Source organism: Anguilla anguilla, chromosome 5, assembly GCF_013347855.1.
Source record: "Anguilla anguilla isolate fAngAng1 chromosome 5, fAngAng1.pri, whole genome shotgun sequence".
Taxonomy (NCBI): domain Eukaryota; kingdom Metazoa; phylum Chordata; class Actinopteri; order Anguilliformes; family Anguillidae; genus Anguilla; species Anguilla anguilla.
Window position 1 is genome coordinate 9,836,370 of NC_049205.1, and position 13,681 is coordinate 9,850,050.

Sequence of the window (13,681 nt, forward strand, 5' to 3'; positions counted from 1 at the left end):
TCTCCTCTGGCGTTGAGATGGATGTCTCGTCACCGCGCGTTGGCTCATGGAACAGGAGGGGGGGTTGCGGAGGGTTTTGGGGGGGGGGGGGGGGGGGGGTGATGAGTGGGTGGATTAGAGTTACAGCCACACCCCTCTTTCTCTGTTTACGCTCTTGTTGCCCCGCCTCCTACCGTGCAGAATCCTCGGAGTCCGTCACCAGGGAGACGCGTTCCGTCGGGCAAACGACCATGACGAGCACCGTGCCCATCGCCCGCTTCTCAGAGGAGGAGAAGAGGGTGTCCATCATCAAGGCGCCCCACTACGAGGGCATCGGACCCGTGGACGAGTCTGGCATCCCCATCGCCATCAGAACGGTGAGAGGGAGCCCTGTTTCCCCCCTCTGTTCACACATGCCTGGACTCACTCAGCATTCTCCCAAATCACTTTCTTCACCAAAACAGTTTTTACTGACTGCTGAATTGAGTAAACTGTATTTGTGAAGGAGAAACATAGAGCTTTTTCATTTATTTAAAAATTTTTAAATAGTTCATGAGAAATCTTGATTGAATCCAGGCCCTGGACTGTGCAGGTTAAGTCTGTCTCCTGATTGGTTAAGTTCTGTTAAATTGTGTGTGCGCATTAATTGAGTGTGAATGCTACATTTTGATTTGTGTTGTCCTTCTTTGGAAGTTGCATGTGGAGTGTGGGGCCAGAGAGGTTAGCAGTGGTGTTATTTGAGGCTCACTCGTTCTGCCTTCATAGGGATGTTATTACTGCCATGCGGGACATTATCAAGCATTCCCTGAAGATGTTCGACCTTTGCCTTCTCTGTGTTCCTCTTTCATCTTCCCCTCTAGAGATAAGAGGAATGAGCCTCTTGGGAGAACTGCTTTCCAGTGTGTCTTCCTCATTTAGAAACTGCCATATATGAATTATTGCAGCTGTTTTGGAACAGTTTTTTTAATTTTACAAATACCTTTTCAGTAATCACTGATTTTTTGAATGATCAGATTACATTTAAAGCTTAATGATCAGCCCTGGCCAAAAAAAAAGGGAAAAAAAAAGAAACGAACTCCCGTGAGCTCCCCCCCTGTTATGTATAATATGTCTGCTGCAGTCACAGCCAGAGGCTGTTACTGGATGATTTGTTTGTGCGCCATATGCATTTGTGCTATGAGAGTAAAAGCATGGTGTGAGCGTGTTCAGATTGAACCATTTCCTCTAATTGGTTACCATGGCACCTGTAGTATTTTCAGATACAGTAGATGTGGGCTTGGCTGCCCTTTGGGGCCTAATCCTTGCAGGGAATGGCTTTTTTTCTCCGGAGTGCCTTTCAATTTGGCCCAGGAAAGGGGCCTGCTGAGGTCAGCATCATTGACTGGTCCACAGATGATCATGTTGATGTTAATGGATACTGCAGGAGCTCAGTGCAGTTATCTCCCTCTCTTTTCCTACCTCCCTCCCTCGCTCTCTCTCTCTCTCTCTCTCTCTCTCTCTCTCTCTCAGACCGTGGACAGGCCAAAGGACTGGTATAAGACAATGTTCAAACAGATTCACATGGTCCATAAACCAGGTGGGTGTATCCTTTTTCTTTTCTTTTTTCTCTAATTATGTCTGGCATAGAAACCACAAAACTAAAATTCTAGATTTAAACTGATCTTGCATTTGCTTGTGTCTTTATTTCCAAGACTGATTGCAGTGTCATTCATAGTGACAGTGAATCAATGAAACCAAAGACAGATCTCTTTTTAATAATATTTTTAATAATTCAGCTATAAGTAATCCGTCTACTCTACAAGGACACCTGGGGCCTTCATTTGGTCATTACAATCATATGTGCCTATTTGTATGAGTGTGTGTGGTGTCATAGCCAAGTAAAATCCTGATTCTTTATTTGCAAATAGATAGATAGATAGATAGACTGACAGACAGACAGATAGGCAGATAGACAAACAGATCTCCCTTTACAAGACAGGTGAATGGCTACTACATCAAGCCGGGCACCATGCCCTGGCTTTATGTTCTTCAGATAAAGCTCTTGTTCCGGGCCATTCTGAAAGCATCCTGCTGGTGAACCTTTCTCTCGTTTGACAAGTGCTGTTATTGTCCCTGGGTGGCATGTCTTCGGTATGAGAAATGCCCCTAATGCTGAGCCGGTGCTTTGTGTGGGATGCACCGACAGGACATATCTGAAATGTGACAGCCAGCTGCTGTATAAATGCATCCCCAGAGCTGGGCCCCATTAAAACCCAATCTGGGCAACGTGTGTGTCGATGTATGTGGATGTGTGTGTGTGCGTTTGTGTGTGTACTGACAATGAAGTCATCATTCCAGAGTTGAAAAAGGTTACTGAACAGCAGTAAAATGAATGGGTAGCATAGTTCTTGTGTGAAGCTGCTGAGAGACTGGACACGGTGTGACCCAGACCCTTACACACACACACACACACACACACATGCAACGCACACATGCAAGCACATAAGCATGCAGACACATACGCACTTACACACATACACAGAGGTGCCCTGTCTTCCCACACTTCTAAACCTATTAAAGTTCAACCATTTTAATCTTTTTAATTCCTCCTGGGCCCTGTGATGACTTTTGTGGCCTCCTGTACTGCACTGTAAAAGAGAAACTACATTTCCCATGATGCAGCCAGTCAGTGTGTTTAATTTACTGTGCTTATGCAAGGTCTCACAGAAATTAGCTATATAAATTAGGTGTCTCCTTACTGTTGGGGTGTTTCCTGCACTGCACTGCACTGCAAGAGCAGCAGTAAAAAGGCTGCACTCAGCAGTCTGTGAGATGACTGGGGAACAGCGTTGGTCAAAAGCGCTCGATCAGACCCAGCATGAGAACTGCCAGGATCAGCCCTCCAGGCTTCCGGAGGCTGACCTTTGACCCAGGAGACTTGCCCACCCAACAAATTACCATATTTGCCTCATTACCTCACACAGAGAATTAGAATGTTGGCTCATGAATTATTAAACAAGAGCATTGATCCGAACACTTTTTTAATCAGCGTTTTGGCACAAAATGCATTGAGGGAGCTTTTTAGTTAGGCATTAAAAGACTCGTTTTAAGAGTTTTGGAGCATCTTCAATGATCCTAACCTCTGATACTGACCCCTGACAATGTTTTCCTATGTTTTCACAGATGATGATTATGCAGACACGTACAACGCCACATATGCAATAGTAAATTCAGGTAAGAGCCAATCATCTTACTGTAGTATCCCTCACTCTCCTCTCTCTCACTCTCTCTCCTCTCATTCTTTTCCATTCTTTAAAGGGTGATGTGTATCTGTTCATCCCCCAGATAACGGTTCGAATGCGGTCCACGCCCACCCGCCCCCCAGAACGCACACTTACCGGCCCCTCTCCAAGAGCCCTTCAGACAACGGGCCCGGCGCCTTCCCGGACGCCGCGCCCTCTCCCGTCCCGCCGCCACCCCCTCCTATGCCATCACTGGCCCAGCTGAGACCCAGAGAACGGGACAGGGACACCCCTGACCTGTGAGCACCCAAACGGCCGTGTTGCGCCATAAAAGGAGAAATTCATACATGTTCAGATTTATATCCCATTACAGAACGGTATTAATGGAAAACGTGATGTTGTTGTGTAGTTGTGTAGTAATAATAATAATAATAATAATAATAGTTATTATTATTATTATTATTTCATTTTATTTTTATTGATTTCTATGTCTATGTAAGTCTCTATGACTTTTGTAAATGCGTGAAGTTAATGCATTTTTGAAAAAATTCTATATTGTTACTTAAAAGCACTTCATGCACTTCTATAAACACATACTTTTACAAACAATATGTTCTAAAAATCACTGATTTGGGTGATGAGACCTTATTCTCGTAGGCCATTCCTCGTTTAGCAAGTGACAGGATGCAGGATGCATGAATGGATCCAGCTCACATACATGCTGTCCCCCCCCCCCCCCTCCTCCCCCTGGCAGAAATGAGTGGGGCCCCCCCGACAGGAAGATAGACACTCGGAAGTACCGAGCTGAGCCCAGGAGCATCTTTGAGTACGAGCCGGGCAAGTCCTCCATTCTGGAGCAGGAGAGAGCAGTAAGTGCACCAAGCGCAGTGTAGCATTACTCTACATGGGCCAGTGTGGTGTAGGGGTTAGGGCTGGGTCTCTAATATAAGGATTGCTGATTCGGTCCCCGGGATCCTCGCGATTACAAGTGAATTGCTTCAGTAAAATGTCAAGTTTTGTTTGATAGTAAATAATTGGCGTTAATGGGTGTGTTTGCTAAAAGCATAAACCATATTCTTTGTGAAATTGATGTGAAAACTGTTATTTGGTAGATTAGGAGCACTTCAGAATTCCAGTTGATGCAATGCTGCAGTCAGAGATGTTTTTTTGTGTATTGAGTAGTTTGAAGTTGAATTAAAAGTACTCTGTGCTATAGCAGTTATTTTTAAGAGCAGCGAAAACCACAAAATTCTCGCTTTTTCATGAATTGCTCATCTGGAGGGTTATATCTCTATACACAGAAATGGGTTGCGAACCGGAGTGATCTGTAGCCCTAGGTTAAGCTCACGGGGTTTTGCCTGTGAGGTTTTATCTCAGGTTTCTCTGATGTGGTTTACTAGACCTGTAAAAATGAGACAGTTGAGCTGGCTTAAATTCCATTACGGGGGAAGGCTCGTGATTAAGCTGTGCAATTCCAACAAAGCCTGGAGCTCCAACTTTATTCTGCAGACAAACGTAGCAATGCAGCGTCTGTCTGTAAGTCCTCATGAGTACATAGGAAATATGAATAGCCAAAAAGATGTTTAACTCGTTGGGCTGTATGCTCTTCGCGCATTGAACCAGAATGATAGGAACTGTAGGAAAATGGGAGTGTTCCTCTGTGTCTCTATCGTTTTTTGATGTGTCAAATGAAGATATATGATGGTGTTAGATCAGACAGCAGATGATCATGTGAAGGTATATGGGCTGTGTTTTACGTGGCTGTGTACGCTGGGTTCTTCCATACGATCCAAGGTCGATGTTCTCCCTGTCATTCCGCAAGCCATACAGTGTGACCTCGTATTCAAAGCCACGCCCACATGTAGAACCACACCCACATCACCAGCTGAGCTCCACCCACATCCTCTCTTGTGCTCTAATCTCATTACATGTAGAGCCCAACTCACTGTGCCTGAGCCCCTCCTACCTCACCTGTAGGGCCCCGCCCAGTTGGCTGCATAACAGTGAATGACCGGAATTGAAATAAGTTCATTACAAATGATTTATGGGTAACATGCAGGAGAAGATGGAACAGCATTTATGGTAGCATTTAAGTTCAGAGCCCCCTCATATAGTATATTGTATATTTTATTCAAGCAACTTCCTAAAACAGATTCATGTGAGCAGGTAAAGATGGAACTTGTTATTAGAAGTTATTATTTCTTAATAATAAAATGCAAATGCTATAAACAAAATACAGAAATGCAAATATCTAGAGAGATACCTAGAGACTAAAACTGTGGCTCCACTTTATCTGAACAATATAAAAATTCATAACCGCAGAAATACTGCTTGGGTGCTGAAAATATGACTCTGAATTTGATTAGACTTCTCAGTTACTGAGCAACACTGTAGACAGTTTTTTTCTCTCTCTTCACTCAATTACTCGTGCAGTGTAACTCTGTTTCATGCAGTAGCTGCTGACGCAGTCAAGATCATACCTTAACAATGATCCGCACGGCCATGCTCCACCCATGCGCCTGAAGCACGCATCTATAACCCTGACGAGAGAGAAAATGCACACGCGTGCCCTTTTCATTACTGGGGAAACTCTGCAACCGCTCGCACACTGAGTAATTAATGGCATCTCCGATGGCCACTCCCTTAACCCTTTAAGGCGTAGGATCGCAAACATGTGATTAGAACGTTTTTAACTGAACATTCTAATGCTGATGTAACAATCACTACTGGTAATTTAAATCAACGGATTTGGACCGTTTTGATTTGAGCCATTGGTCAGATGGAAACTTGGGCCACGTCTGAATCGCCATACTTGCCTACTAATGAGTATACATTGTGTGCATCTTGTATTCTCAATAGCAGGCAAGTGTGCTGATTTGGACACGGCCTTGATTCAAGGGGGAGGGAGACTGTCATTCCAGAGGTGGCTGCTGCTGGTTAAGGGACATCTCCAAAATCCTCAAGAACGTGTATCTTCAACACCAGTGCTTAACAGAACTGTGGTTTATTGTGTGGTTTTCAAAATAATATCAAGGCCCCAAGAGTGATTTTTTAAAAGTGTATAACCAGGAGAAAGCATTAGGCTAGACAGAATGCACATCAAATAGATCTTATACTTGGAAAGGGCATTCACAGCCAACCTCTGTCCCTGTGGTTTTATTTCAAAAGGCTGCTTAAGTACATGTAGGTGTCACCTTCCTAATGCCAATTAGACTCATATTAAATGATAAATGACACTGGTGTGATGCTTCAGACTAGACCCCTGGGTGCCTATTAGCAAGCAGTAGGTAATTACTGAGAGAGTAAGCTTAACTGGGAGAGTATTGTGCTTCTACTCCTCACCTCTGTGTAGTGTATCAATTATTCACAGCCATATTTTATATATTTATAAGCCTATGTCATATATATATATGTATATATATATATATATATATATATATATATATATATACATATATATATATATAAAAGTATATATATATATACATATATATATACTTTTATATATATATATATAAGTATATATATATAAATATATATATATATATACATATATATATACTTTTATATATATATATATATATGTATATATATATATATATAAAAGTATATATATACATATATATATATACATATATATATATACTTTTATATATATATATATATATATGTATATATATATATATATACATATATATATATATATAAAAGTATATATATATATAAATATATATATATATATATATACATATATATATGACATAGGCTTATAAATATATAAAATATATTTAAAAAAATATATATATGTATATATATATATATAAAAGTATATATATATAAATATATATATATATATACATATATATGTATATATATATATACATATATATATGACATAGGCTTATAAATATATAAAATATGGCTGTGAATAATTGATACACTACACAGAGGTGAGGAGTAGAAGCACAATACTCTCCCAGTTAAGCTTACTCTCTCAGTTTACCCCAAAAACAACAAAAACAAAAAAGTATATATACTTTTTTGTTTTTGTTGTTTTTGGGGTCAGGATTTCCTGCTACTAAATGGGATTTTCCTTCAGTCTGCGGGAAGGAAATGTTTCTGTCTCAGTTTTCAGCAGCTGTCAGAAGAGTGGATCTCCTGATCTGAGTCCAGTCTGTCAGGCTCCATTGTGTTTGTGTTGGGGAGATGGCAGCGGGTTTCTGTTCCGACGGTTTAGCTCGTCCCCGTGGAGGACAGTCTAATACAGTTAATGTGCTGCTTGGGAGACTTATGGTCCCTCCTGGTTTGTCTTCAAACTTATTTCAACCTCCGTTGCATTGATTGCTTTACAAGAGGCAATGCGCTGCAAACGTTTGAACCTTTGACATTTTTCAATACCCACAAAAGAATCTTGCCTCTTTGGTTGAAGGGACACATCATAGATTGAGTTCTCTGTGGAATTTCTTGATAGCAGTATCGTGAAATCAAACTGAGGACTGAAATAGCACTTGTAGTGAGCTTAGTGCCCTCTGCTGGTCAATGCATAGTACTGCAGTCAACTTTTAATGTGTTCTATTCTGGGGGCCGTGGTCCAGGAGGGCCACAGTGTCTGCACTGCAGGCTTTCTTCCTGGGCACTTCTGGGTCAGGGCTGAACCAGCACTGAGAGTGTTGGTGGTGTGAAGGACAGCTGGGAAACCTGGACCGGACTAGGCGGATCGGAGCTATGGAGCCCTGTAGGACACTAAACATGATACAGCAGCAATTCTTAGTGTTGCTTTTAATTTGATATTTTACTCGAGCAACCACTGTTTGAATGCTGTGCCTCCCTGTTACGCTATGTCCCATTTCTCCTGCCGGACAGAAGCTGAGTGGATGAAAGAGAGACTTACGGCAGTGTTTCTGCAGTCATGGACGTGCCCCTGATTATGTCACTGTTTCCGTGGCGATGCTGTGTCTCTGATTCCTGTTGTTCCCTCCATGCAAACCCATCCCCATTAAACGTGATGTGTGTGTCGGGGGTTAGGGTGACCGACCAGTGAGGGTTCATATCGCTCAGTGTGCTCTCTCTCTCTCTCTCTCTGTCCCCCTCTCTCTCCTACCCTTCTCACTCTCCCTCTCTTCCTTTCTCTCTCTTCTTCTCCCCTCTCTCTCTTTCTTTTCCTCTCTCTCTCTGGTTTTCTTTTCCTTTCTCTTCCTCTGCGTCTCTCATTCCCCCTCGCTGTTTGCCACTCCCCCCCTCTCACTCTTACCCCCTCTACCTCTCTGCTCCTTTCTCTCCTTTTCTCACTCCCTCTTACCCCCCCACTACTCCACCATCCCTCTTCTTCTTTCCTTCCCTTTCCTTCCCCCTCCCTCCCTCTTCCTCCTGTTCCTCCTCTCTCTCTGACTCTGACTCTCCACTCCAGATGTATGACATAAACCCAGATGACTTAGATTTAGAGAATGAGCCCTGGTATAAGTTCTTTTCCGAGCTGGAGTTCGGACGCCCGGTAAGTTTGGCCCGTGTGTCCGTCCTTCACCTAGCTTAGATCCCTCCCCCTTCCCCCCCTCCCTTCCCACAATGCAAAGCAAACAGGGGGCCAGTCACGGCCCGCCGTTTCTGTCTGTGGTTTGGCATGCGGTGGATATGTCCTGTCCTGTGCATTGTTGTGTAGTGCCCTAACAAAATGGAGTGCTGTCTGTATTCCATGTTCTCAGTGTGTGTTTACTGAGCTGTTGTTTTTTTTCTGCCTACACTACGAAAATATTATTTTCTCAAAAGAAATTAGCTATCCTATTTACTTTAAGGGAGCTTTATGAGCACTGCATAACACCAACATAGATTCTGCATAAGACAATGGAACAGTCATTAACTCTTCCAGAGTATGAGTCATCATATTAATGTCCAGTTTACTGTGTGAACTTTGGAGTTAATACGTGGATTTGACAGATAAGAATTATTGTTTTATTCCTTCAATATGGTCTCGTAGTTCATATGAAATGTTAGAAAGACTCATGCATGGCTCCTAAAGCAAAGTGATACTGTGGAAATCATTTATATTTGCATCTTGCCAAAAGATTATAGCTTCCTATGTGAGAGCGTATAGGATTCAGGCAGGAATTCTGTGGTTAGCACGTTTTTACTGCTCACATTCATGCCAGCCTTATTTCACCTTTCACTGAAAGCAAATCTGCTCTAAATTTGTTTTCCTGATTTAATGGCAGATAGTTTGGAATGGCAATTCCAGCCTTGACTTACAGTCTTGTCTTCTCGACTATAAGTTTTTATGTAATTATGTAGTTATGCTTTATGACACCCTTTCATTGTACAAATTATGATGGCCATTCTGGTTCAGCATAATTGTTCTCTCAATAAGTTCTCACTTGAACTGCCATGATGCGTTCTCATTTTAAGATAAGTGTCTTATAATGAGAAAATAAGAGATTTATTTTTGCAGTGCACTGCTCAGTGAACTGGAACATGCGGAATACAGAGAGGAGGTTGGCTCTTGTGCTAAGTGACCATCGTGGTTTCATGCAGTTTGTCAATGCACAGAGGTGCTCCAGAAATGGGAGTAATTTGGAGATCGGTTCTGCTCAGTTAATTCAGCTTTGTGCCGTACTGAGCCCTGGTTTGTGGCTGTTCTGTTTGGAGCTGTTTGACGTGGTTTCTGTATGTTTTCATTTTATCACATGACTTCTTGGAAAAATAGCTCTAGCAATGAAATTATTTCAGCCAACCTTTCCTGAATATTATTCAATTCATGCTAAAATATCAAGTACAAAGAATGTGTAAAGTATATATAATTATGATAATAATACCATACATGCATTTTTTGCAGCTGTTGAGCAAATATTTTTAATAAACCATAAGAATAGGTAGATATATTGCAAAAAATAAATATATACTGTATTATAAAATATATTTGTAAGATATTCCATTATAGGATGAAAACTGAAACTATGAAAGCAGTTATTACTGATTTTGCATTTTGTAGTTATGTTTTGTATTTTGCCAAATATATTTCTCACATTGCTGATTTAAAATATTTTTGAATATGATACATTTTCATTGTGGCACATGAAGTCATGCAAGCACAGGAAGTATAATAGCAATGTGCACACCCACAGGCAGCAAACGCACTCATATAGACATGCATACACACACATAGGTTGTCATTGGCGATCTCCTGTGGTTCTGCTGTGTACTGAATGTATCTCTTCTGGAGCTCTTCTGTATAGTCGCACGTAGTGTCTTTCGACAGTAGGCTCACAATTTTATAGTTCAGTTTCTGGTAGTTTCCTGAGCATTTGGTGTTAGAATAATCCTGCTATGATAGAGCGCTATGATAGAACCATTACATGGTCAGTTCCAGTGTGGGTGTTTGGTTTTTTGACCATGTTGATGCATGAAGGCTAAAGTGTACTGCTTATGTGCTTTGATAGCACACAAATAGCTTAGCAAAGACCTGTCATGCTTTGCAGATGCAGACCTTTTTAGTTGAAATTAATTCAATGTGTTCCTATCGCTCGTTAGCTTTTCAGTCTGGGCGTTCGTTAAATTTGTGTGTGTGGGTGATTTAGCATGCATCTGTGTGGTGTTTGCATATGCGTTTTGACAGTGTGCTTGTGTACAATTGTGTATTTATGATATGCCTGTGTGTTTGTGTGTGAGTCAGTGTGTGCATGTGCACGTGTGTGTTTGTATTGTTGTGTGTGTGGTGTGTGTGTGTGTGTTACTGTGCGTAGGCGCTGTTTGTGTTTTCTAACGTTATCACTCTCTCCACATGTCTTTTCCCATGATGCCACTGCTCCTCTCCTTCACCTCATCCCCCTCTTCCTCCTCATCGCTTCCTCCTCATCTTTCCTCTTCCTCCACTCTGCTGCCTCTGACACAAGCCTCCTAAAAAGAGGCTGGATTATAATCCAGAGAGCTGTCCTCGAAGTGTCACCCAGGTAATCACCATGTCAGGTGTCAGGTAACGCCCGTTCTGATTGGCTGCAGCGCTGTGACACATGCAGTGGGACTGTGGGCTGTGCAGCGGTCAGGCATTTTTGCTTCTCTATGCCTTGTCAATGCGCTGGTGTCAGAGCTGTAGCCCAGTATGTCACATGACTGATCTGGGCCAATCACGTTGTACGGCGCACACGTTATGTCCAGAGAGAGGAGCAGTGGGTCCACACTCTGTTAGCAAAGGGGAGAGCTCATTCATTGAAAACATGATCATCACCATACTCATTGCCATAAGCTGGTCTCTGATAGTTGAAGATTGTATCAGTGTTTATATCAGTTTTCTTTTGCTCACTGGTCTTCCACTGTTGAGTACCTTATTGAATATAATTCAGAGTTAATTGATTAGCGTTGATTTAGTGTGCTACAGGGTTCATCTTTGGCTTATTGTGATGTGAAGCTGGTGTTTATTTTGACCGAGACAGATGTTGAATTCCTGAGTTTTTGCAAAAGCACTTGCCCCATTGCTCATCCAATGGTACTATAGTAGAAAGCTCTCATTCTGTTTCATGAGACGAAAAGTGATTATTTCATACTAGCATTTAACACAAAAGTCTTTTAAAAAGTTGCAGGGCAATATTTCTGTCACCAGCCAGCACAGCACAGTATTTTTGTCACTACTGTATTTTAATTTTCAGGTGATATAAATTGATTTTGTTACTTTTTGCTTGAAACGGTAGTGTAAAATCACCGAATGTTTGTCTCTTGTTATAAATGCTATTTAAAAAGAATGGGAGCCTGCATAGTCCATCTCTGTGTATTCTTCTACTCGTCTGTCTCTTAGATGGCCATGAACTGGACCAGGCTGTGCTAATGTCACATGGCTTCACCACCAACAGCTGCTCATTGGCGGGCAACTGAAGGGCCACAGTTCCTGCAGGGCAACTCTGCTCTGGTCCTGGAGGGCCACAGGGCCTGTGGAGCTTTTATTTTAGTATTTAACTGAATACTAGCTTCACTAAAGCCTTCATTGAAACCCATTTAGCTTTATTCACTAGTTCAGATGATGGTCTAAAGAGAGCTGGAAAACCTGGGCCAGATCAAATCCACCCAGGACCGGAGCAGAAGAGCCCAGGCATTTGACTCTGTACCACTGGAAGATTTTGAGAAATGGCTCTCTATTAAAATACAAAAAAATAAAAAGGAGAACAATGCAGTAATAGTAATGATAATGATTTAAAATCAAGAATACAATGTGGACTGCATCATCATTGTGTATAATCAAGTGTTTAGCCTGAGCTTAGTCAAGTGTTTAGAAGCCGCCGACAGTTATTATGTAGTGACTAGGGGTTGTATGAAAACCGTGCGCGGTCCCTAATGGGTTTATAATTGTAACTGCCAGCTCACTGCGTAATTACGAGATTGCGGTCCCCGTGGGTAGGATTAGCGTCAGCCGGGCGAACGCGTCTTACGGCGGCCATGTTCTCTACAATCCCAGGAAACGCACGTGCGCGAATGTGGGTTTTTTTTTTTTTTTAAACGAGCGCTGGTTGAGGTTTAGCGGATAGCTGCTATTCAGAGCAAGCTCTGGGATTCATTGGGGGGGCCGGTGGGGTAAGAAAGGGGGAGGTGCTTGGCAGGGAAAGTGGGCGGTTCCAGCGGAGATGCTTTGTGAAGCGGGTCGGGTGTCCGCGGGAGGCTTGCTGTAACAGGGACAGGGAGGTGGACGGGGGTGTGCTTCTCTGATTTTGGGACTGGGAGAATGGAGATGAGCTCCAGGCTGGGATCTGGCAGGCGGGGGCAGACGGTGTGGGATCTGCTCCTGTGCGTCCCTGTTCTAAAGCGTGCGGTGGTCTGAGCATGGGATGTGAGTAGAGTAGTGTGCGTGCCTGTGTGTGTGTGTGTGTGTCTTTGTGTGTGTGTGAGAGAGAGAGAGAGAGAGAGAGAGAGAGAGTGTGTGTGAGAGATTGTGTGTGTGAGCGTGAGTGAGTGTGTGAGAGATTTTGTGTGTCTGTGTGTGTGTGTGAGAGAGAGAGAGTGTGTGTATGAGTGTGTGTCTGTGAGTGAGTGTGTGCCTTTGTTCACTCAGAGCTGACTCTTCTTTGTTCTTTGTTCTCTTTCAGACGTCTTTTTATCACGCTTCAATAGACAGAGGGCCAGAGAGGCCATCGAGGTAAGTCTTTTCCTCATTGCCTCGATCGTCTTTGTCATCCTCTCACTCTCCTCTCGTCCAACTCTCTTTGTCTCTCTCTCTCTCTGTCTTTCTCTCTCTCTATCTATCTCTGTCCCTCTCTCTCTCCTCCATTACTCACTGTCTCAGTAAGGTACATGTAAACAGTAATGAGCGTCAGCCACGTGTCTTGCGCAGGGGGCCATAATGTTTTGTCATGCGTGCCTCGTCGGGTAGTGGATGGGAGTCATTTCTGGCCTGTGTTTACGCTGGAGTGGGGGGCTGTGCTGGGCTGAATGTGGCTCTGGCTGTGACAGCGCCTCCTTGGACTCACCCCGGGTTAGAGCTCGCAGACTCCCTCTGCTGTTCAGTCCCAGTC

The 13,681-nt window shown here is 42.9% G+C and overlaps 1 protein-coding gene across 13 annotated transcripts in view; it reads left to right on the top strand.

Annotated features, from left to right (window-relative positions):
- The window catches only part of sorbs2a (sorbin and SH3 domain containing 2a), a 76,166-nt gene that overhangs the window by 47,277 nt on the left and 15,208 nt on the right, over positions 1–13,681 (top strand). For 11 of the 13 annotated variants that reach the window (XM_035418779.1, XM_035418785.1, XM_035418787.1 and 8 more), the window contains 8 exons: positions 181–356; positions 1,489–1,555; positions 3,142–3,192; positions 3,304–3,499; positions 3,955–4,069; positions 8,608–8,691; positions 11,081–11,137; positions 13,256–13,305. In XM_035418779.1, coding sequence (XP_035274670.1) covers positions 181–356; positions 1,489–1,555; positions 3,142–3,192; positions 3,304–3,499; positions 3,955–4,069; positions 8,608–8,691; positions 11,081–11,137; positions 13,256–13,305 — 796 coding nt within the window. The remainder of the gene's footprint in view (positions 1–180; positions 357–1,488; positions 1,556–3,141; positions 3,193–3,303; positions 3,500–3,954; positions 4,070–8,607; positions 8,692–11,080; positions 11,138–13,255; positions 13,306–13,681) is intronic. The other 2 variants (XM_035418780.1, XM_035418786.1) reach the window with 2 other exon arrangements.